Source organism: Typopeltis vanoorti, chromosome 1, assembly GCF_054136105.1.
Source record: "Typopeltis vanoorti isolate ZY-2024b chromosome 1, IOZ_Tvanoo_1.0, whole genome shotgun sequence".
Lineage (NCBI taxonomy): Eukaryota > Metazoa > Arthropoda > Arachnida > Uropygi > Thelyphonidae > Typopeltis > Typopeltis vanoorti.
The window spans coordinates 16,725,493-16,749,499 of record NC_143549.1 but is presented as its reverse complement, the minus strand read 5'-3'; the positions used below and the strand labels follow the sequence as shown (position 1 = coordinate 16,749,499).

General features: G+C 34.5%; 2 protein-coding genes across 4 annotated transcripts in view; one reads left to right on the top strand and one right to left on the bottom strand.

Moving 5' to 3' along the window:
• The window catches only part of Ns1 (Nucleostemin 1), a 231,282-nt gene extending 215,700 nt beyond the window's left edge, over nucleotides 1–15,582 (top strand). Inside the window, exon 15 of the mRNA XM_090396775.1 lies at nucleotides 15,440–15,582. Coding sequence (XP_090252901.1) covers nucleotides 15,440–15,534 — 95 coding nt within the window. The 3' untranslated portion in view covers nucleotides 15,535–15,582. The remainder of the gene's footprint in view (nucleotides 1–15,439) is intronic.
• The window catches only part of LOC150109810 (filamin A-interacting protein 1-like), a 238,930-nt gene continuing 230,490 nt past the window's right edge, over nucleotides 15,568–24,007 (bottom strand). For all 3 annotated transcript variants that reach the window (XM_090396745.1, XM_090396762.1, XM_090396754.1), the window contains exon 7: nucleotides 15,568–17,427. In XM_090396745.1, the coding sequence (XP_090252871.1) occupies nucleotides 17,405–17,427 (23 nt within the window). In that variant the 3' untranslated portion in view covers nucleotides 15,568–17,404. The remainder of the gene's footprint in view (nucleotides 17,428–24,007) is intronic.

The window sequence follows — 24,007 nt, the reverse complement described above, 5'->3', positions numbered from 1 at the left end:
ATATTATTGATATTGGGGTGGATTTAACTGATGATATGTAGATGATGTAAAAGTGGGAGAACAATGCAGTCAAGCAGAGTTATGGCCTTACAGGACTTTAATAGATTGTATGAATGGGCAGATAGGTGGAACTGTCAGTTCAATGTTGCAAAGCATAAGGTTTAGAAATTTGGTAAGCAAAGATGGGATGCAAAGTATATACACTTGGCAGGAAAAGTTTAAAGGAGGTAGAGGAGATGAGAGATCTGGGATTGGTAGTGGACAAGGACCTGAAATTCAGTAGCCACATTCCACAAGTTGTGAAGATATCACATTGCATAATGGCAATGATACAGAGGACCCTGACATTCAGAAATAAATAAGTTTGATGCTTTAAAAATAAAAATAATACAAAATTATGAATCTTTTCACAATTTTATATTAGTGTATTTATTAGTTTCGGTTTCATAACACATATGATCGTCACTTACATTGTGCCCATTATTGATATTATTATTATTATTGTATGCTCTTACTATATTCTGATAGTTGTAATAATTTCAGTCTTCTTTATTGTAATTCACAATTGTTAATTGTTGAGATATCTGTCATTCCTTGTAAAGACATTCTCTTTATGCTAACAATGACATCCTGTCAGGCATCACAACCTAACTTCTCACTTACTGTTTACATGAAGTGTGCATGCTCACCGAGAAGATCGATGGGCAGTTGACAACTGATAGAGAGCATTTGGCACATTGGGAAACAAGAAGAGAGAAATTGGATATTTAAGAACAGCAACCAGACAATTTTGTTTTTAAGAAAACGTGACAGTCAGGAGAATATTAATAGAAGATTCTGAAAGGAATTGTAGCACTGTGAACCCTTTCACTGGAAGAGTTAAAACTGTCAGCAAGTGATTAGTAAACGAAAGAAGATATTTGAGTAGATGTTCTAATTCAAGATTCGAATAAAAGCCAAATAGAAAGTTTCATCTTCTGTCTTAATGACGTTGGATCCATTCATAATTCTATTAGGAAAAGGTGAGGGAATTAGTGAAATCAGATACTGTGACGTAGCTTAATATAAAGGAGGGTGTGAGAAGAGGAGTGAAGAGAAGGTTCTTTGCATGGAAAGTGCTTGGTGAGTTGTGCATTGCCTGAGTGTGTTGTGAATGTAGACACATTAAATCAGTTTAAGGCATGGTTGGATGAGCTTTGTGTGATAGTATCTCCCATGATGAGTCTCTGACTCCATGGAGGTCAAATGTGTTAATAATAATTTATTTACACAATAAACATATGCTACATCAAAATACTAATTTATTAATCATTAACAAATTTTCATATTGCATCTCATAAAACATCATCAGCATTGTAGAACAATGCTGAAATATATAGAGATATTTCTATAAATAGAAAATTTCATACTGAACAACGAAATGCATGTAGTAGGGGAACCCCTCTATGCAATCACTTGTAGCTAGCATAAATACTATTGGTTGTTGTGTGTGTGTTAAAATCAGTAACTGAGGATAGCAATTTTCCAGACTTGGAATAGAAAGGTAATCATTATGATTTAAGTTAGTCCGATGTAGTAAGGAATTTATTTGAATAAAATTTAATTTTATAATTACAGCTCTGCAAGAGGTTAGTATTATCCCCATTCGATCCCATTTCTATTGGGCCACTCCAGATTTTAGGTTTGATAAGATGTAATAGAAATCATTGAAAGTTATGATTTACTGGGGTCCAAAATCAGAAATGATGGGTAAGTGTGAAGATGAAATTAAAAGAAGGATAGTCATGGGAAAAAAAGCTATGTTAAAGCTGACAAAAATTATGAAAGATAGAAGTGTTGTAAGGCCACGAAAGTTAGTTGTCAAAGCAATGGTATTTCAGTAGTGATGTATGGATGTGAAAGCTGGATTGGTAAGAAGAAAGTGAATTGATTCATTTGAATTATGGGTGTGGAGGAGAATTTAGAATTAATTCTCTATTAAGAATCCCATGGATTGCAAGAATGACCAATAATAAAATTTTAGAGAGTATAAAGTGCCTAATTAGAATGCTCCTTGGAGGTGATGATCGTTAAACAGAAGAGTTGATGTACTTTTGACATAATATGCAAGCTGATGAATCATTGGAAAAGAAAGACATATATGTTGGAGAAAATTGAGGTAAGAAGAAGAGGAAGACCACAAAAGAGTTGGATGGACAACATAAAAGAACTTACCAACCTCAACTTACATTTGCTGAAAGAAAGAACAAGAGGCCAAGGAAAGCCTTTGTGCACAAGATTACAAAGAGTCAAAAACAACAGGATGGCACATACTAACAAGTAAGGCTGAAGCCTTATTATCTCAGCCTTTCCATTCTTCTAAAGTTTGGGAAATTATTATCTCAGTGTTTATCCTCACTGTTACAACTTCTTGTCTAAAAGGGTTTATTCATTGTTACATAAAATGAATTTCACTGTTTTTTTTTTTGTATTCAAATTTCTGTTCTTCAATCCACACAGATGATTAATGAGACATGAAACAAAGTATTTGTTAATTTGATATTTCAGTGTGGCACACATGTATTGTGCCGCACTGAAACTCCCAGTTATTTTTACACAACAATAAAAAAAAAAAAAAAAAAGATTACAGAAACAATATTATATTGTGATTCCTTGAAAAGGGGAATGCATGATGAACAAAATCATCCTTTCCTACCATTAATGATTTTGGCTGGAAAGAATTATTTAAAAGGTGAAAGCATGGAATACAAGAGATATGAAAAAGTTACTGGAAAAAGCAAAAGAAAGAAAGGACTGAGATAGAAAGTTTCTCATGCCAAGGTATGATAGAAGTGAATTGAGAAAGTTCATGCAAATGAGTCAATGCCTAGACTGTGTGGGAATAACACTGTGTAGTTTGTAGATGTTTTGAGTGAATTTGATGTATGGTTAGGATTTATGTACCTGATAGATTGTACTTGAATTTGAATGGATTTAGAGTACCTGGAGAAAGTTATTCACTGAGAGAGTGGACATGCAAAATTAGAGTAGCTGAAACTTGAGTTGACCAAAAACTATAATCATTATAATCAGAGCTCAATTAATATTCTCACCCACTCACCAGCAGCAAGTAGATTTTACCAGTTAGAGATTAGCTGTAGACCAGACAAAATACAATATTTTTTTTTTAACTTTTAAAAAACACAGAAGAATATGTGCAACATAAAGGTTCATTCTAGTAACAAAAAATAATGTAACCATCATATTTTTCAAAAAATCAATGCCATTTTTACTTTTCTTTCTTGGAATGATTCTCAAAGGAAATGTTCTCCAAACAATGATACTGTTCTACTAATCACTTTTGGAACCCCACTTATTAAGGATACGTCATTAAAAAAAATGGGTAAGGGGCAACCTTTTTTTTTTTGCAGCAAGTAGAATTTTGCATAATTGGTCAAGCCCTAATTCTTGATAAGGAGATATGGTGTCACAGGAGTAAAATGTGAGAGACTGGCTGATTAGCAAAAGTAGATGTTCATAGAGAAAATAGTTCAAGGGTACATTAGAATCTGTTTGGTGTGAGATAAAAGCAAATAAGACAGAATATATCTGTATGCCAGGAAAAAGCTAAAGGAGATAAGAATGATGTACATCAGCAGATCAGTTTGAGCATAGGGTATAATCATTATGGGGACTTATGTTGGAAGGAGGAAAGTGCATGCTGGAGAAAGGAAATGGACAGTGATTACTGAAACACCATGTGATGGAAAGTACTTGAGTTTGAAAGTATTGGATGTGGTGATAATGTTGGAGCTTATTAGAGAAAGTGATCACGTAGCTGTTACCTCAAGTGACTGTGTATTGGGCATTTTCAATTAAGAACTGCAAAACTGGTTATTATGGCAAAGAGGAGACAGCTGAGAACAATCATGTCATAAGAAACTGACAGAAAAAATACAGTACTGGATTGCAAAAGAAATATGAGAATGGAGGTAGATGAACTGGGAGTGTTTATGATATTAAAGAATACCATTGTGAATATACCCATGGAATTAAAATAGATATCAGCCCTGTTTTATGGGACAGTTTGTGTGTGGGAGAGGGTATCCCCAATAGACTATTTCATTTCTCAGCACTAACAGATTCCCAGAAGAATGGAAAAGAAAGAAAGATAACCCCATTACATAAAGAAGGCTCCGAGATAGAGAGCAGATTATAGACCATTTGGTATCTCAAGAGTGGGTGGATAGTATAATACTCTGAGGGAACAGTTTGGCTTTGTAAAGTGAAGGTCTTGTCTTGGAGACACCGTGATATTACTAGCTTTGCAAAGGCATCTGACAGGAAGTCGCATGGAACAAAGGGGGATGGGCTCGAAGCTGGTGTCATGAGTAAGGGGATGGCTAAAGTACTAGCATCAGGGATGGTATATGGTGCAACTGTATCAAAGAGAAGGTAGGTGACTAGTGGCGTATCACAAGACTATGTTTGAGTTACCATTCAGTTTTTATATAATATATGAAATGGGGAATGATTTTTTGGGAAGGAGTTCAGTTTTCAGTGATGATGCTAAACTGAGGAGCAATAGAGATCCTGAAGCATAGATTGGTAATTTGGGTAAAGGCTATGTTGGAATGTAAAGTTTTGTACTTTGGGATGAAAAATTATAAGTCATGATAAATTTCTCTGTAGCAATCACTTGTAACTTGCATGTCTCACTACTTTGTTAAAATGCTAAGAAATGGTCTCCATGTTGAGGACCATTTCTCAATCAACCAAAATCTCTGCCAATTTTTTCACTCTAAGCTTTTTTTTTTGGGGGGGGGGGGTCTTAGCTTATTCTTGATGGTTCCTCCCCCCCCTACAATTTTCCGTACTTCTAGGTCAATAAAGTTTGTTTGAGAGTTCTACTTCTTAACCATTAAATTCTAATTTCAATTCTTTAGTTAGCAGAAGTATATTGTTACCAATCTCTTATCTTTCACATGTTGAGGCTTAAGTGCTGGGAGGACATCATGTTGGAGGTTTAATGAAATATTTACTGCACCAGGAAAGGATTAAAACTGATTTTAATGCTTCCAATATTTCTTCTGTCACTGAGACATCTTCAGGGATTACAAAAAAAAAAAAAAAAAAAAACACTATTGTAACACACACTCAAATACAACACAATACTAAGTGAAGCACGTGGTGTGCCCTCTATGGGGCACATTTAGAGTCACCTACTGTGACTAAATGTGCCCCATAGAGGGCACACCACGTACTTCACTTAGTATTGTGTTGTATTTGAGTGTGTGTGTGTGTTACAATAGTGTTTTTTTTGTAATCCCTGAAGATGTCTCAGTGACAGAAGAAATATTGGAAGCATTAAAATCAGTTTTAATCCTTTCCTGGTGCAGTAAATATTTCATTAAACCTCCAACATGAACATTTGGCATATTCATGGTAGAGATCATCATGTTGGAGGTCTAATGGAATATTTACAGCATTAAAATTAGTTTTTAATCCTTTCCTAGTGCTCTAAATATTCCATTAAACCTCCAACAGGATGATCTCCTATCTTTGTTGAATCCTATGAATATCTTCTTCAAAATCCTATTCATGTATTTGGCCATCATCTCCTCCATATTGCATATACATTCTTGTATAATGCAAGAATGTATACCGTATTTACTCGAATATAACTCACACTTTTTTTCCCAAAATTAAAGCTAAAAAATTTGGTGTGAGATATATGCAGGGATTTTTGGAAACCAAAGTTTTCAGGAAAAACCTGAAAATGGGTATAACTTACCAAGAATCTCCTATTCGCTATTGCTTCGAGAGGGGTTTCCTTGTGTGCATCATCATCAAAGTCATCTACCCAAATAGCGTCATCTCCTTTCCCATTATTTCAAGCAAAAATTACCAGTAATTTACAAGACTTAAGATACATAATAAACAATCCTTTATGGATGACTAATGAGAAGTGAAAGCAGAGCACGAAACAGACAGCAATGGTAGGCCAGTAGAGATAGAGCAGCTATGAAGACATGCATATGATTAGTGCGGTATTAACAAAAGATACTGCAACCCAACAGTTGTTGAGTTGAAATGCTAATCTCTTCAACCGAATTCCATAATATCTGAGACTGCCATAGCAACATTCACTATATAGTTCTTAGGTTTTAATACGTTCATGACGGGTGGTGTTTTGCCCGTTTATCATTCCAACTGAACTTCTCATTACCGTTTGTGTACCGCTTCCACGTCGTGCAGGCAGATGAACTCACACAAAGTTTGAACCCTTTGGTTGAATTTTATTGCTGTTTGTTTGCATGTCACTTCCATGTCGAGCGGACTTGCACACACACATTATTTGGTATGTTCGCAGTAGAATTTTATTTGATGTTAGCCTTTGTGATCTGTCTTAATGGCATTGAAACTTTCAAATGCAATCAAACCACCACTTATTTTATGTAACTGAAAAATTAGAGAATCTAACTAATTTTTTTTTTTCTTCGTAAGATTCTGTGTTTGTCAGTGCAGCATATGGTTTTACTTGAGTCTATGCAGCATAGTTTCTGTGGGAGGGGACATGGGATTGATTAGTTAGTGCCATTATTATCCCAATTGTCTCTTATTGCACTATTTGTTGAAAAATACAATACACAGACTGCAAAATGTCTCTGTGCCTTATTCAGTGATAAAATAAAACTACTTGTTTTTTTGCATCTGCAGTACAGTGGCTGTTGGGAAGGGCCTGTTGTTTACTGTGGGGGATCGAATTACTATCACCCTGATGTGAACACATTTAAAGTTTTTTTAGGAGTGAGATATATGTGAAACTTTATTTCTTTTTTCGTAAAGTAAAATCAGAAGTGTGAGTTATATTTGAATAAAATATGGTATGCAATTCTTGTCTAAAAGTCTTGATGACTAATACCTTAGTCCATTGGTTGCAGGAGTACGGTATTCCAGGAATGTGTTAATGGAATGGCCATCATAAGTACTACAGGACATAAGTTATCGTATGTAACTTAATAGTGTATGCCAAAATCTAACTGTATATATATATATAAAACTGCTTGGATAATGTTAAATAAACGGAATAGATTGCAAGAGATAGTTGGATGAGCTTTTAGCAGTGGATCTTCAGACTTCATGAAGGTGCATGTGTAATAATCTTCTTAAATGGATTTTAGGCCAGGTAGCTGATTAATAGAACATTAATCGAATGGACAACAGTCGATTTGATTAATGTTCTATCCATTTTGTTTATACTGTCTTATGTAGTAATTAATTGGTTTTTTATTCAGGTGTTGTAAAATTTCTTCATTTGTTTTATGGTCCGAACTGTTTTTCTGAGAAACTTAATTTCTGCTGTTTGAATTCATTTTTTCTTTCCTTTTTATGATCTATGTTTCGCTTCTGTATATAGTAGTGTTGTTTTGACAAGAGGTGCTTAAGTGTCAAAGCTGTATAACTGAGAGGAGACCTCCATATAGCCTTTAAAGGAATGTGGAGAACCGACCAGGGCTTCTGACCTAATGTCCAATCCTCACCTTCTCGTGGTGCACCCTGTTAGGTATCTACCTGGATACTGAATGAACGAGGATGGGCTGGCAATTTGGGACTTAGCTGACCAAATTGTATTCTCATTGGAACCACAATATTAAATAATGGTACACTATGATAGAACTTCATGCCGGCTGGGTCGTTGCCCGGTTAAACAAGGCCCCGTCATTGTTTTTACCAGGGAAAACAGCAAAAAGTCAGCTACTGGAACAAATCGTAAACACCCCAACTCAACATCACCAGAGTTAAAGATCAGTACTATAAACATACAAGCCTGAATGGCAAAGAAAATGAGTTCGCTGAGGAATTAGATAAGTACCAGATCGACATAATAGGGGTGACTGAAACAAAAAAGACAAAACCTGTGGAGCTCTTTCTGAGCAATAAATACAAAATGTTATATTCAAGCAATGACAAGGAAAAGAAGGAGTAGCCATAGTATTCAACACTAAATATGAGGCTAATCTTCTTGAATGGCAGGCAGTTTCAAGTAGAGTGATGTGGTCAAATATCAGAATGTGGAACTGGATAATGAGACTTATTTGTGTCTGTGGTCCCACAGAAGGTTTTCCTAAGGTAGAAGTGGAGGAATTTTTTGAGGCTTTGGAAAAAGCAACTGACATAATGAAAAACGAAAAGTTGGTCCTTGTTGGGAACTAAATAGCAGAGTAGGAAATGATTGTCAGACATACAAAAATATTTTGGGAAAATTTGGAGAAAATAGCAAAGCTAATAATAATGGCAAATACTTCTTGGATTTCTGCTCAGGACATGGACTAGTTATTACTAATACTATGTTCCAACATACAAATGTGCACAAATTCACATGGAGAGAAGAGGCAAGGAATAAGAAAAGTCTCATTGACTCTATTATTTATTGTTGATAGTAATATTTTCTCTCTGGTGCAGGACAATAGAGTGTACAAATGATTTGAAATTGGAAGTGACCACCATTTAGTCTTAAGCAGAATAAAATTGAATAACATGTAAGAAAGTTTTAAAGAGAATAAAAGTTGAGCAGTTCTCAGATGTCAACTGTAGACTAAAATACACAAACATTATTGAAGAAAAAATGAGAGTTTGAGAACAGGAATCTAACCTTGGAGATTCAGTGACAAGCTCTGAAGAAAGCATTGATTGATTCTGCTAGAGAGGAATGTGGTGAGGTTGTCTGCAAGGACAGAAAAATCAGAACTCCCTGGTGGACACAGGAAGATAAAGAGGCAGTGAAGGAAAAGAAGTAAGCATATCAAAAGTTCCTGGCAAATAAGTCAGCTTGTGCTTGTAGAGAATACAGAGACAAATGTAAGAAAGCTAAACAAAAGTCATGGGAAGACTTTGGTAAGAATATAGAAAATAAATGGCAAGATATTCTGGAGGTTGTTGAAGAAGCTCAGAAATGGAGAAAAGAGTGCTGTAAAAGGAATTAGAAATGATAAAGGTTATATGAAAACTGGAGAAAAAGATATCCTTGAAAAATGGAGTAATTGCTAAATGAAACTAGCAGTGATAACAGCACAGTGATAAAAAAAACACTGACCAGCCATGCAATCAGGAATACATATCCATGCTTGAAGTAGAAAAAGCCATCAAACGTCTGAAATGTGGAAAGGCAGCAAGAGTAGATGATATTTGACCAGAAATGTTCAAGTATGGAGGTATAACCGTTTTACAGTGGCTACATTACATAGTTCAGAGGGCCTTGACAGAAGGACGAATTCCTGATGATTGGAATAGAGCTCTCATAGTATGATATATAAAAAGGGAAATAAAACTGAATGAGAGAATTACAGATGTATTTCCCTACTGAGTGTTCCTGGCAAGATCTATGCAAGTATACTTGAGAAACAGTTGAGAAGAATTGTGGAAGAAAAGGTTGGTGAAGAACAAGCTGGATTCAGGACAAATAGAGGCTGTCAGGATCAGATATTCACTTTACGACATATGGTTGAAAAGTCATGGGAATATGACAAGGTGCCAAGAGAGAAGCTCTGTTATTCATTATCTATATGGATTAAATTATGAAGGAAAGTGGTATTAAACCTGATATCAGGTTTAATACCTGATAATAATCAGGTATTAAAATAGGCAGAAGCATTGTGAATGGAGAACCTATAGAACAGGTAAAACATTTCAGCTACTGAGGCACGATTTTTAGTGAAGATGGTAAATTAAATATGGAAATAGACAACAGAATCAACAAAGCTGGTATGGTAGGAAGTCGACTGAATAAATTTATATGGAATAAGAGAGAAATTAGTCAAAATACTAAATTATACAAGACAGTGTTCAAACCAGTTTTAACTTATGGATTTGAGAGCTGGGTCAGAAGTAAAACACTTGACCAAAGACTAGAGACTGCATATATGAGAGGCGTGAACAGATGGCATCAATGGCAATATCATATTAAAAATGAGGATATTAGGAAAGAACTTGACATTGTCAGCATCCAGGAATGCATTAGCAGAGCTAATCTCAGGTAGTAAGGTTACTTGAACAGAATGGGCGAGGAAAGATAAGCCAAACAAGTGTTCTTTGCCAGGTTGGCAGGAAAAAGACCCGGAGGAAGACCAAGATATAGGTGGAGTGATACAGTAAAAAGTGCCTTATTAGATAGTATAAATATAAGATCTGACAGTGTTGTAGCTTTGAGAGTTAACAGAAAATTGTAGGAAGTTAGTAATGATGTAAATTTTTTATGTAGTACTATCACATCCTGTACACCCCTTGAGGGTAAACCTCAGGAATTTGATGATGGTTTTGACAACACATTATATAGTCTGATTCTAGTGTACAAAAACAAAATTTTTGTTTTAAATATATTATGCCATTTATTTAGACACCAAAATATAAAACTTTGTCAATGTCTTTTTCTTCTTCATATGATAAATCACATCTCAAGTATCTAAAAGTATGTACTTGTTCTAATCTATGATTATTATCATGTGTAATAATATTATTAAACAGTTCTTAAACATAGCAAGGCTAGGACTCTTGAAATTAATTTTTTTATTATCGAAAGCCTTTATTCTGGTATCAAACATAGTTTTGCTAACCTCTCCTATTCTAAGTGAAGTATACTACCTTAGAGTTGCTCTGCTCAGATGTTCCTGAATACTAACAGTGCCAATTTAATTTTTAGGCATCTTTTCCAAATGTAATGTATCTTTACTAACAACTGTCTAAATAATTGAAATATTGTTCTATAATTTCTTTATTGATAAACCAGGTTATGTTTTCCTTTTGATTGCTGATTTTTATGGATTTATTTAGGAGTATAACATTATTTGCAAAAAAAAAGTTGAATTATCAGCTCTTGTTCTACATTGATTTTTCATCATGCATATCAAGGGTTTAGACCTAGCATGGCCTGTTTCAGACTTAGAAGTCATCGTTTAAAAGGACATCCTGGTTTTCTTTTTCCTAATGGCTGTTTTGGTAATCTTTCTGTTTTCATTCTTTGAACGTGTTCCATCCATTTATGTTTATATTTTTTAATTTTTTCTATTACTGGTTCTTGGTTTAATTCTTTCATATCTTCGTTTCTTTTGTGATCAAATAGGGTATACTTTGCAGTTTTTCTCATAAACTTCATTTCTCCTGTTATTAATCTTTGTCTTTTTGTTTTAGTGTCCAGATTTCGTTTCCATACATTAAGACTGGTAGGGATAATGTATTATATACTTTTAGTCTGGTTTGTTTTTGAACTAGGTTTGGTTTAAATATAGTTAATTACACCAGTTATTTTTTCATATGTGATCATACATCCTAGGTAGTTAAATGAATTCACCTTTTCTAAGATCTTGTTATCTATTACTATTTTAGTTCTTGCTGGATCTTGTCCTCTAAAGGCCATAGTTTTTGATTTTCTATTGATATTATCATACCATAAAATCTTTGGCTATCTCATTTAGATCTAAAATAGCTTTCTGTAAGTTATCTTCAGAATTTGTAATTATTATTTGGTCGTCGGCAAAGAGGAGAGTGTTTAAGTTCACAGTAGAAGTTTAATTCCTTGATGTAAATTTTTATTCCATTTCATTATTTTTTCATTTAAGTAGATATTAAAAAGAGTTGCTGAGAGGGGACATCCCTGTCGCACTCCTTGCTTTATCTCTCTCGTATATTTGTATTTGATTATTTTCATATATACTTGTGATAGCTTTTAGGGTATTATTTGGTATTTGTCTTTCTTTTAGTTTTTTCAAAGTCAATAAATGCAATATGTGTTTCTAAATTGTATTCTCTATTATTAATTTTAGGCAAAAGGCTGGGTCTATACATGATCGTCCTCTTCTAAATCCATTCTGTACTTATAATAAAGTTCTCAGAATATTTCATTAGTTTGCTATTTAAGATTCTGCTATGTATATATATTTTGTAACAGGAATTTAGTATACTGATACCTCTATATTACCTTTTTTAAAGATAGGAATCACAATTGCTCTTTTCCATTCTATTGGTGGGGGGGATACCAGTTGAATAAATTTTATTTAAAAATAAGAGTCTTTCTTTGAATCTTGTTCCTGCATATTTATATAGTTCTGAACCTAGCTTATCTTCTCCAGATGATTTTTCCTTTTCTTGTTTCTTTCAGGCTGATTTCTGATTCTTCTTTAGTTATTTCCTTTTCATTAATTGTTTGCCAGTTGTCTTTTTTTTTAAATATTTGTCTGTCCACAATTCTGTGTAGTAATTTAGAAATTCTAATTTCAGTTCAGTTTACATCATGTCATTCTAGGATTTCCAAGCTTTCTCTCTTGGCACTTTATTACATGAATATATAAATAAATGTTTCTGAATCCAGCAACTTCACCGTTTTTGATTTCTTTTCTAACTTTTCCATTTCCACAAATTCTATATTGTCTTTTCTTTAATTCCCTTTTTTTTTTAAATTAGAAAAAAAAAAAAAAAAAAGACGTGTCCCTAAAGTGAGTTTGTCTCTAGATGTTGTACTTGTTGATAATGATTTTCTTAAACTTTAGTAACTTCTATTATTGTTGAAGCTATTTCCCCCATTCCATCAGATAAGCCAGGTTCATTCATACTTTTTCCCCATCAAATTTTTCTTTATGGTTTATTATATCCTCACCTTGTAGTGCGAGTTTTTTCAATAATAATTTCAATTTCTCCCTCTTGATGTTTATTTTTTTCCCATGTTCTCACTATTGTAATTAAATTGGTTGATATAATCAATTTTATTAAAAAACTTTTCTATTTGGTGATCTCCATGTCCATTTAGTTCTTTTTAAAGAAAGTACTTCCTACATTGATACATTCTTCAAGGAAGACTAAGGTTTGTCAGATAAGTGTCGATGTACTGACAGTAAAAAAAGAAAACACGATTGAAATCTGATGCTAAAGAACAAAAGAAAAGACTCGCTAGCTCCGACGTCGCCTGCTCAAACAAGGTCTGCGTCCCCCAATCGAGTAATCAGGGTTGGATCGAAAAATTAGTTACTGAAAACAAAGACAGACAAAAAAAAATCAAACTCAGGCCTGTAAAAGATGGAATATCCGTACACTCTGGGCAACTGGAAAATTACAGTTGCTTGCTTAAAGAAGAAATACAGATGTGATATATTGGGTATTTCAGAAATGAGTCATTGTCAGGAGAATCAAATGGCGGAAGAGTTCTCTGGTCAGGAAATGAAAGTAAGCATGAAGCAGGTGTAGGTTTCCTGATAAGTAACAAGGCCTGTCAGGCAGTGATAGGATACAAACCAGTTAGTGAAAGAATAATGATTGCATGATTCAGTGCCCAACCATTTAATATCACGACCATTCAAATATATGCACCCACTGCAGAGAGTGCAGATGAAAACATTGAGAGATTTTACAGGGATCTACAAATAGAAATTGATGAGGTGCTGAAGCAGGATATACTCATCATTGGAGGAGACTGGAATGCAAAGACTGGGAAAATTTGGATGTGGAGAGATGCGTCTGGAATTTGCCACACCAAATTCCAACAAAAAGATTGTCGTAAATGAACATGGCAAACACAGGAATATGATCGACATGATATTAATAGACCAGAAATGGAGAACCTCAGTTCAACAGTGTTGATCATTCCAAGGAGCTGATATTGATTCGGACTACAGCTTAGTGATTGCGAATATAAGGCTAAAACTGAAACAGAAGTACAAAGGAAAGTTCCAAAAAGCTAGAGACATCTCAAAACTAAATGAAGACAGGCTAAGAACAGCCTATCAGAACATATTGGAAAATAAGCGTAAGACCCCAAGCGAAAAACAAAATATAAATACAAGAGCAGAACGACTGACTACAGTGCTAAAAAAAAGCAGTAGAGGAAGTAATTCCTGAAAGAGAAAAGATCAACAAGAAATGGATAACTCAGTAAACCCAAAAATTGGTACAGGAGAAAAGAGAATTGATAATTCAGAGGCAGCAGATGAGTTATACCGTCAAAAATGAAAAGTACAGAAAGCAGCAAGATCTGATAAAAGCTAAATGGTTGGAGGACCAGTGCAAAGACATTGAACAGTACTATGGAAAGCAGAAAACTAGAGAGGTCTACAAACTTGTAGGAAGTGGAAAACAAGATCAGTAGCAGTCAAGTAAAGTATTGATGGACAAGATATTGCAGCGAACTATATAAAAATCAACTAAATAATACAACAGAAGTAATCAAAGAACTAAAAGCAATCTCTCCACCAGCAGAGATCTTTGAAAATGGCATCTTAGAAGAGAAAATTAATAAGGCTATAAAACATCTCAAGAACAACAAGCGCCCTAGAGATGACAACATAATAGGCAAGATGCTAAAATATGGGGGAGAATCAGTTGTAAAAGAAATGCATAAGCTATGTAATGAAATATGGAGATCAGGGTATGCCCCCGAAGAGTGGAAAAAATCAGTCTTGGCAGTGCTTTAGAATGCACCAATTACAGAACTATTGCATTAATGAGTCATCTTGGCAAAGTGCTGATGAAAATACTAACAGAATGTCTAAAGAGCCATACGGAGGCACATCTTCTTGATGAGCAAGCTGGATTTTGAAAAGATCGAAGTACAGTGCAACAGATACTCGCACTAAGACTCGAAGAAAGAACAAAAAGATATACTGCTGTTTCATGTACTTCCAAAAAGCATTTGATAATATTGACCAAAATATAACATGTGCTGTCTTGGAATCCTATGGTATGGACAATAAACTGATTATCCTGTGATATGCAAAGGTGCTCCATCCTGCATGAATGTTACACGATGGAGCGCTTGCCTCTCTTGCACAGTCGGAGTTCTGATAATACAGCTTAACTAAAAGTGCTTTATCTCGTAACAATAACATGTCTCACCTTGGCAGAACGTTTAACTTCAGTATTCACTACATCTGAAATTTACGTACCTCACAGTTTAAATAGTGACAGGCAGAAGTTCCGGGACTGCTACAGCGCCACCTGTTGTTGACAAATGTAACTATTCTGGCAATAAAATTTTTCGCTATTAAAAAAAAAAAATGTCTTTCTGTGAAAACTGCATCGTGCTACTGTCTATACTTTTCGAATTATTGAATTTTTATTTTTTCTGTGACTTTTGGATCACCCGGTATATATAAAGCCTTGCTTATTTTAGTATGATACCCAATATTGCATAAGTATATAAAAGGTTCTTATGATTCTGTTTATTATTTCTAGCTACTTCATGGATTTACAGTCATAAAATACATACTTAATCCCTCACTAGGAGGGCTGGTTGAGGAACCCCATATGAATAAACAAAAGTTACTGTAATTAATATAATAACTAGTGCATGGATTTATTTATTAATCCATTTAAAAAAATTGATTAATAAATATCAGTCTAATATGATAATAAAGACTTGAAATTAAGTTATTTATATACCAAAGTGCATGTTATAAGTATTATTTTTTTTTTTTAGAAAAGGTGGCTGTTGCTCTCTCAGATTCGTTGGAAAAAGCTTTAGCATCTTTCTCAACAAATGACAGTTATTGCTTTGAAACTGATTATTCATGATCTGTAGCACCTACTGATTAAAAAAATTCAAACTACTTTATAACAAGACTTTTTAATGTCCAGTCAAACAGAATTGATTACAGACAGAACAAGAACATGACTAGGCAGTTAATTCTGGTTGTCACGAGGCCAATTTAAGTTATCTTACAAAATAAAAATTAACTGCTTTTTTCGTTGTTCTTCCCCAAACAACTCTAATTATATAAAAAAAAAATTTCGTAAGTACTACACTGATGCCATTAATTACCAAGTTTAAGAAAAATATAAGTCTACAATTCTTGAGTACTAATTTCTACACATGAAGTCTTACTTTACTAACATTTGAAAACAAATACTCAACATTGCTTGTACGAAAGGACACTTGGCCAGAGACCAACTTTTGTTCTTTTCAGTTCTGTTTCACAACATAAATACATACAGTAAGCTTTTTGTTCAGATCTATCAAGTTAAATGAGGATCCCTTTAATTTACAAAAAAGAAAAAAGCTATTTTAAATTAAATAGCTAAAAATTAACAAAGGATCATGTATAAAATTCTTAAATATCTTAAAAAATATATTAAAAAATTAGGTTTTACATTATTGCAATATCATTTATGTTCCACACTGATATTCAAATGATTGCAAATCGTGTGACAGTTCATGATGTATTTATAAAATAACTTTCCACCTAATTCCCGACTCGTGATAACATCGATGCACGAACATGACCTATACAGTTCAAAAATTGTACCTAAAAGTATTAAAAATGCAAAATTTTATGGGGAGGGAAAAAAAAAGTTGCTATAAATTTTCAATTGCAAAGTGTGCACATTTTTGTTTGTTAAATCAGCCTTTGGTCTTGATAAAGCTGCCATAAAAATATTTACACAAACCTTGATGAAATCACTATTTTCTTTGTGTTATAACATTTATTGCACATAGCAGTTTTCTGAGTTAAGTTACCTTATGAAAGGTAACATGGTAGAATAAACAAGACTAGAAGAAAAGAACTTAGTGCAAATAACTTTAACTTTCACAAAGAGCAACACTAGAAGTGGTTGCCATAATAATAAGTATGCTAGCAGAAATTAATGGACCTGGCTATCTACACATCCATAAACATAAGCTGTATATTTATCAGTGTATACATGCTTAGTAAGTAATACATCATGCCTTTCTTTGATCAATGCAAATCTAAAAGTAAAGGACAAAAGTTGGTTAACAGAAGTGCTTTGGTTTCTATAAAACAGAATCTAAGTATGTCATTCTAAAGGAAAGGCTATTTACCAAACAATGCTGTTACACCTAGAAGACAGTATTATTGCATTTTCAATAAATAACTTAAGTCGTGCAGCCCACTGGTATACTAATTCAAGATAAATGTCAAATTTTGTCCTACTAACATGATTACAAAAAAGTGGATTCTCAAGCCATGTTAGTTGACTTTCATCTCACTGCAGGGGGGAGGCTGGAAACCAGAGCACTTCTGAAATCTGTATCACAAATAAATCTAGCTACCAATACCAATAGAACAATGCAGCTATTGTCTAGTTTTGAAAGCACTACTGATATGCTGATCAAAAATGCTTATATCAGATGCACCATTTCTACTACATATGAATAGCAGAATGAAAATTCTCCCTTTCACTAGCTGTTTAATTGAAATCCTATGACATTGAGTTGTGTTTAGGATTGTATAACTAATAACACTGCCAAGCACTGTGGTCTTTATACCTTCAAATATTCTTCAAAACATGCTTCTAGCAGTAGGAGGTAGAAATACACATACACAGAGAAACTGCAGTATATTGTGCAATAATTTTTCCTGGATCTGTGCATTGTGTAATGGAAGAAACTTGCCAACCAAATCAGACTGGCTAAGGCTGCATCTTACATCACCTCTGGCCACCGACCTAAAGATTGGAAGGGGGAAAAAAAGAATTGTTAACAGCACATTAAAATTCAGTAATATGATTATAGGTATAGAAATAATCAGAATCATTTAAAAAAAAAAAAAAAAACATGCATTCTGCACTTGAGCTTTCATTAAAACCACCATCTTATTTATAACATGCTATTAATACAACCTATTATCATATCAATTGAACCCAGAATTATGCTATCTTCTTACCATTCTACAATCAAAAATGATCTAGTATGATCCCCAAAAGAATGAAAAAAAAAAATATATATATATATACATAATCTAATAAAGACTTTCAAATAGCAACATATCACAAATTGGTATTTAACTAATGATAAGTATTTTGACAACTAGAATCCTGAACATCTTATACTATTCATTTCTGTTAATTTCATTTTAGCTATTCTCAGAATCTGAATCATAAAACTTCATTGTCCTACTAAAATATGGAGCAGTATAGTATTCCTAAGAATGTTAGGGCATATTTTGCCAATTTAGAATTCTTACAAACAAAAATATCCTTTTTTTTTAGTTTGCTATCTAGTTTAAAAAGATTCTCTTAAATGTGATTTAAAAAGTAAATCAGCATAATCTAAAAAGACTAAAATGTTCAATATGTGAATATACTAGTGAAGTAGTACCAGTTATGTTTTTCTTTTAATTCCTCCCCATACCTATAAAAAGTGTCAACTACCAGATAAGTGCATTCTACAAATTCTTTTTCTCTCTCTCTTTGTGTGTGTAGACAATTGACAAGCATTGTGGCTGGCTATAAAAATATTATTCTAGATTCCATCTGTTAGAATGGTCACAAGATTAACAAAAATGGTTTGTGTTGCAATTTTTTTTTTTTTTCAATTCTGAAGATAGGAGAGAGAGATATGCCTCCCTGTCCATAAATCAAATTTCACTTCGAGAAGTAGAAGCCAATAATAGCACGTTTCTTTCTTAGATGCTTACTTTAAGATAGCCAGATGGCTTGCAGTTTTCTGTCTGCAGAAAGAAAACAAACAGGAAGATTCATTGATATAACTTCTGATAAACATAATCATGCTCTTCACTATCAAAAACTTTCATGCAGCATGCACATACTCATTGAAGTTCTTTCACATCAAGAACTGCTGCATATCAAAACCTAAATCCACTTTTCTCATTTAACATTTCTAAGATAAACAACTATGGCCTCAATAACTGTTCTTCCTCAAGATGTTAAATATCAACAAATAACTGTATTTAGTTAAAATTTAAGAAATAATGTCAATTCTATTTCAGTAGCAATGAGCTGGTCATTACTAATATCACATTGCAATATGAACAAATTCACATGAAGAGAAAATATAAAAAATTCTTATTCATTTTGTTAATGTTGATGTATCTCCAGACTGTGTAATGGAAGAAACTGGCTAAGGCTGCATCTTACATCACCTCTGGCCATAATGAGTATAGAGAAAGTAATCAATTAGTTTTAAGCACAATAAAAATTATATTATGGGGGGATACACACAGTCTAGCCATAAACCTTTAATCATTATCAGTAAATCATTTACAGTACATACAACCCACATATATAATATGCATATAGCACTCAATGTTTGAAATGTCCTCCTTTTGTACACCTGAACTCTGTGAGGCCACATATCAATGGCAGCATGCACAACATCCAACAGAAATGCTGCTACTGTTTGCTCCAAATTCACCTTCAGGCTGGTAATGCTGGGAAGTGTCATTTCTTGCAGGCTACTTTCTCTCTCAAGCTTTGACTGCCTATCAACAGGAGATCTACTCACATACGTCACCCATCTCAGGACAAATGCTATGGAGAGGTTTGGCGAATCTCAAGTGGTTGCACTAGATATCTCCAAAGCCTTTGAGCAGGTCTGGCACAAAGGCCTACTAGGCAAACTACCATCATTCGGTCTGGCACGGGACTTCTGTAGTTGGATTGCCAGCTTTCTGTCTGGACGCACACTGTGTGTGCTGGTGGATGGCTCCCTATCCTCTCACCACTCAATTAATGCTGGGGTCCCACAAAGTTCTGTTCTCTCACCAACCCTCTTCCTGCTATATATCAGTGACCTACTACAATTGACCTCCAACCCAATACACAGTTTTTGCAGATGACAGCACACTTCACTCCTCGCTTGCATTTGATAAGCCTTACCCTTCAACAACTCACCTCAACCTACCACCACCCTCAACTCTGATCGCTAAGCCATCCTACAATGGGGTTCGGATAACCTCATAAATTTCAATGCCAATAAAACCCAGTTCTGTACTATTTTCCATAAAAAAAAAGAACCATTTTTCCCCAGTATCCTTTTTGACGATACCCAAATTTCGAGACAGTCTGAAACCTCGCTTCTTGGAATCGTCCTCAACATCAAACCTCTCCTGGCATAAACATATCACAACCATTGCATCCTCAGCCTCAAAAAAAAACTAGGATTTCTCTTTCGCTCAAGACGTTACTTCACCACTGAACAGCTACTAACATTATACAAATCCACCCAGCTATTGAATACTGCTCCCACATATGGGGTGGGGCCCTAAAAACTCTCTCAAAGTGCTTGACTCAATACAGAGGAGAGCAATTAGACTTATCAATGATCCATCCCTTATCAACTCTTTCCCCCTACTTTCACACAGACGTATGGTCTCTGCAGTATGTATATTCTACAAATATTTCCATGGGAAATGCTCATCCGAAATAACATCAATAATTTATCCACTCAGTACAAAGCTCATTGGAACACATGCAGCTGCTGCACAACATCCCTTCACAGTACACCTAGAAACAAACAGAACAAGTTTCTTTTCCTCTTCCTTCATCCCTGCAACTGCTGCACTTTGGAACAGTCTCCCACCTGCTGTGTTTCCCAAGGAATACAATTTAGTCATTCAAATCAAATGTAAACAAATTCCTCCTTTCCAAACCCACTACCCATACATGGTACTAATGTACTATAGGTTAACCAACCAACCTCCTGTGTATGGGCCCAACATAAAAAAATAAAATAAAATAAAAAATATTGAAGTCCAACTGATTCAGATGGGAACTTGACAATCAGATGCTAATATGAATTTTAAAAAAAAATATATATATACCAAGAAGGTATATATATATATATATTTTTTTTTAACACACAAGCTGCTTGCCTCCAACTACTGTTGTGTGTGTGGTGCTCACCTTGTGTGTGCAGAAGCTGAGTCCTGTTGGATAGTTCACTGCCTACTGTAAAATAAGGTGTTGTTCGGGGACTGTACCATAGGTTCCAGCATGGTGTCTTGATACACTTTGGTAGAAGTCTTGACTCCTTTCTCACAGAAATGCAATTTGGATATCTCCTGATATGTCATCTCCACCACCAACGATCACTGATGCTGGGTGATGACCTGTATCGTGTGCTGTGCAACCATCCAGAGCATATACCCAATCATTATGGTGGTTAAACAACTCTTCAATGAGTTGAGTTGTATGTGAACAACTCTTCTGTTGTTCATATACTGCTGCACAAGTTGTGGTGTTAAGAAGTATTCAGTAGAACGACAATAGACTCTCACCCCAAGGTCAGTTGTAAATGTGACATTCTCTACAAAATGTTCATCTCTCGTGACATCACTTTCTACATTCTCACAGGATTACAGTGAAGACATGCCCTCACAAGCTGTTGCATTCTAATGCAGTGCAGTCAACCTATTCTTTGGCAGTCAGATACGTCTTTTGTATTGTTATAATGGTTAATAGGTCCAATACACAAACATTCTACTGATCCAAAGTGTTTTTAGCATGTTGAAAATAACAGGTGACTGCATTCCAACCTTGTGAAGTGCTATTACAGCTACATGGTTCTCATAATCTCCCTACTGCATGTTAACCTGTACAGCTAGACTACTCACTCTCTCTCTATTGATTAAGATGTGAATGTTGGCTGCAACACAGCATTACTAATGGAACAAGGCTCATGCAATTTTGTGGGCAGTGCAGAAGTTGTAAGAGTAATTATGACAAGATTAGGTTATGCATATAAAAGTTTAAAAATAACAATATAGTATTGTATATTTGGGTATACAGTTAACCTCCCTTTCAGAAGTGAACTGTATATACAAATATTATTGAAGAAAACTGGGAGTTTGAAAACAAAAATCTGAAGAAATCAGAGACACTACAAGAATTAAAAAAAACCAGGATTATGGTGGAATCAACAAGTCAGAGGAAGGCCTGGAAAAGAAGAAATCATATTTAAAGCTACTGGAAAGTAAGCCAGCAGCTTACAATAAGTTTCAAAACAAAAGCAATGTGAAGATTTTGGTAAGAATACAGAAGATAAATATCTTGAAGTGAAGGGTATTGAAAAAACATTAAAAAATATCTTAAAAAATTGACATTTGACGCCTGTAGACGCCATATAAGCACCCCCATACCTCACCGGGTTCTGGGAGTGAAGTTGCTAGAAGAAGTAGTATGGTCGCAGATGCCCTTTCCACACAGAGTTAGTAGGATAATCACAAACATCCATGCCCATGGTGGGATTTGAACCTGTAGCCTCTTGGCTGGAGAGCAGATATGCTAACCACTTGGCCAACCAGGCCAGTGGTTAGTATATCTGCTAACCACTGGCATCAGAAACCTAAAATGTAGAAAGACATGTAGAGTAGACAATATTTGACCAGAAATGCTCAAATTATAGAACGATAAAAGCTTAAAGCGGCAAAATTCAAAAGGCTTAGTGCATGCACTGATTCATGAATATATTAGATTTTACAATTTTCATCTACAAAAAAGGAAATATAAAAGAAAAGGTGAGAGTTACAGAGAAGTTTCATATGCAGTGTTCCAGATAAAATTTATATGTCATCTTGTTTCTTTAACTGCCACAAATACTCCCAACTTAGTAATTAGTTAAGGCTCCTCACTCCACTTTCCCATTTTAATATTATTTTAAACATACAAATACTTTAAAGATTCTTTATTTAGGCACATTGACAGCACAGTCAGAAAGCTAAGTTGCCCATTACTTAGAATGCTGGGTTTAAGCCAAATAGAGTAACCTCTACTTGAATAACCTGGAAAAGAAGTGAAAGTTCGTAGCCAATAAGCTAGATGTCCATACAAAGAAATATGTAAGAGAGCTCTAAGTACTACTAAAAGAGCGACATGTAAAAGTTACTGAACAAAAGTCGTGGGAAGACATCCTAGATGTCTAGACTAATTATGTTGAAAGACTTGAATGAAACAAGTGGCAAAACAGTAGTAGAGAGTAATGCAAACAGAACAACATATCAATATTTGAAGTAGAAACAGCCATCAAAACCTTGAAACATGGAAAGGTAGAAGGAAGAGATGATACTCAACCAGAAATATTCAAATATTGAGGTATAAAATTTTCCAGATGATTTGCATAGAGCTCTCAATTCCATCTGTAAAAAAAGGGGAATAAAGCTGAAAGTGAGTTACAGTGGAATTTCTTTACTACACTAAGATTTATGTAAGAGGTCAAGCAAAAATTGTGAAAGAACAAGCTGGGTTCAGGCTAAATCAAGTTTTTCCTTTATGACAACTAACTGAGAAATCATGGAAATATAATGAAGATTATTTAGGTTTTTTTTGTAGATCTGGAAAAGACATGAAGAGAAAAGTTTTTCAAAATACTACGATTATTATATGGGGTAAATGAAACATTTTACAGAGAAATGCATAATCTATTTTTAAGTTTTAACTCAGCAGTTAGAATTGAAAGAAATACAGAAAAGTGACTTGATGTCAAGATCAGGTGCATACTATCCTGACTGTTATTCTACATCTTTGTGGACCATGAAAGAACATGGCATTAAACCTGATATCAGAATCAAAGATATCAAACTTAGCTCTTTGCTTTATGCAGATGATATTGTATTCCTAAACACATCCAGTGCAAGTCTTCAGGATTCTGTAAGAAATTTTGCACTAAAATCAGCAACAAAAAGATAAAACTATGAAAATAGACAGAACATAGAAAACTTTGGCTGCATGTGCAGTGGAGAAATCTGTAGAATAAGTAAAATAATTTCATCTATTTAGGTACAGTTTTTAGTGAAGATGGCAAATTAAAGAGAATAAGCAAAGCTGGTATGATGGGGAGCTAGTTGAATACATTTACATGGAATAAGAAAGAAATTAGCCAAAACACCAAATTAGCAGTATACAAAACAGTGTTCAAGCTAGTTAGAGAACTTAGAAATCATGGGAACATATATCTCCTTAGTTTTGCAGATCTGGAAATGGCATATGACAAGGTCCCAAGAGAAAAGCTGTTCAGAATGCTACAGTTACATGATGTAAATGGGAAACTGATATTGTTGCTTGAGAGACTAAATTCCACATTTTTGGGCATTCCATCTTGCTTCATAGGCAACTGTACAGCCATTCACACATGTCCACCCTAAATAATTTAATTTTTCCTGACTGTTTCTACATTCTCAGTAAAAGAAGCTAATTCCAAATTCAAGTAACTGAATTCCACCAGCATATAAATTCTTCTGTCCACAGGGGGCCCACAAACTCTACACCATTTCCTTTGCACAACCTGCAA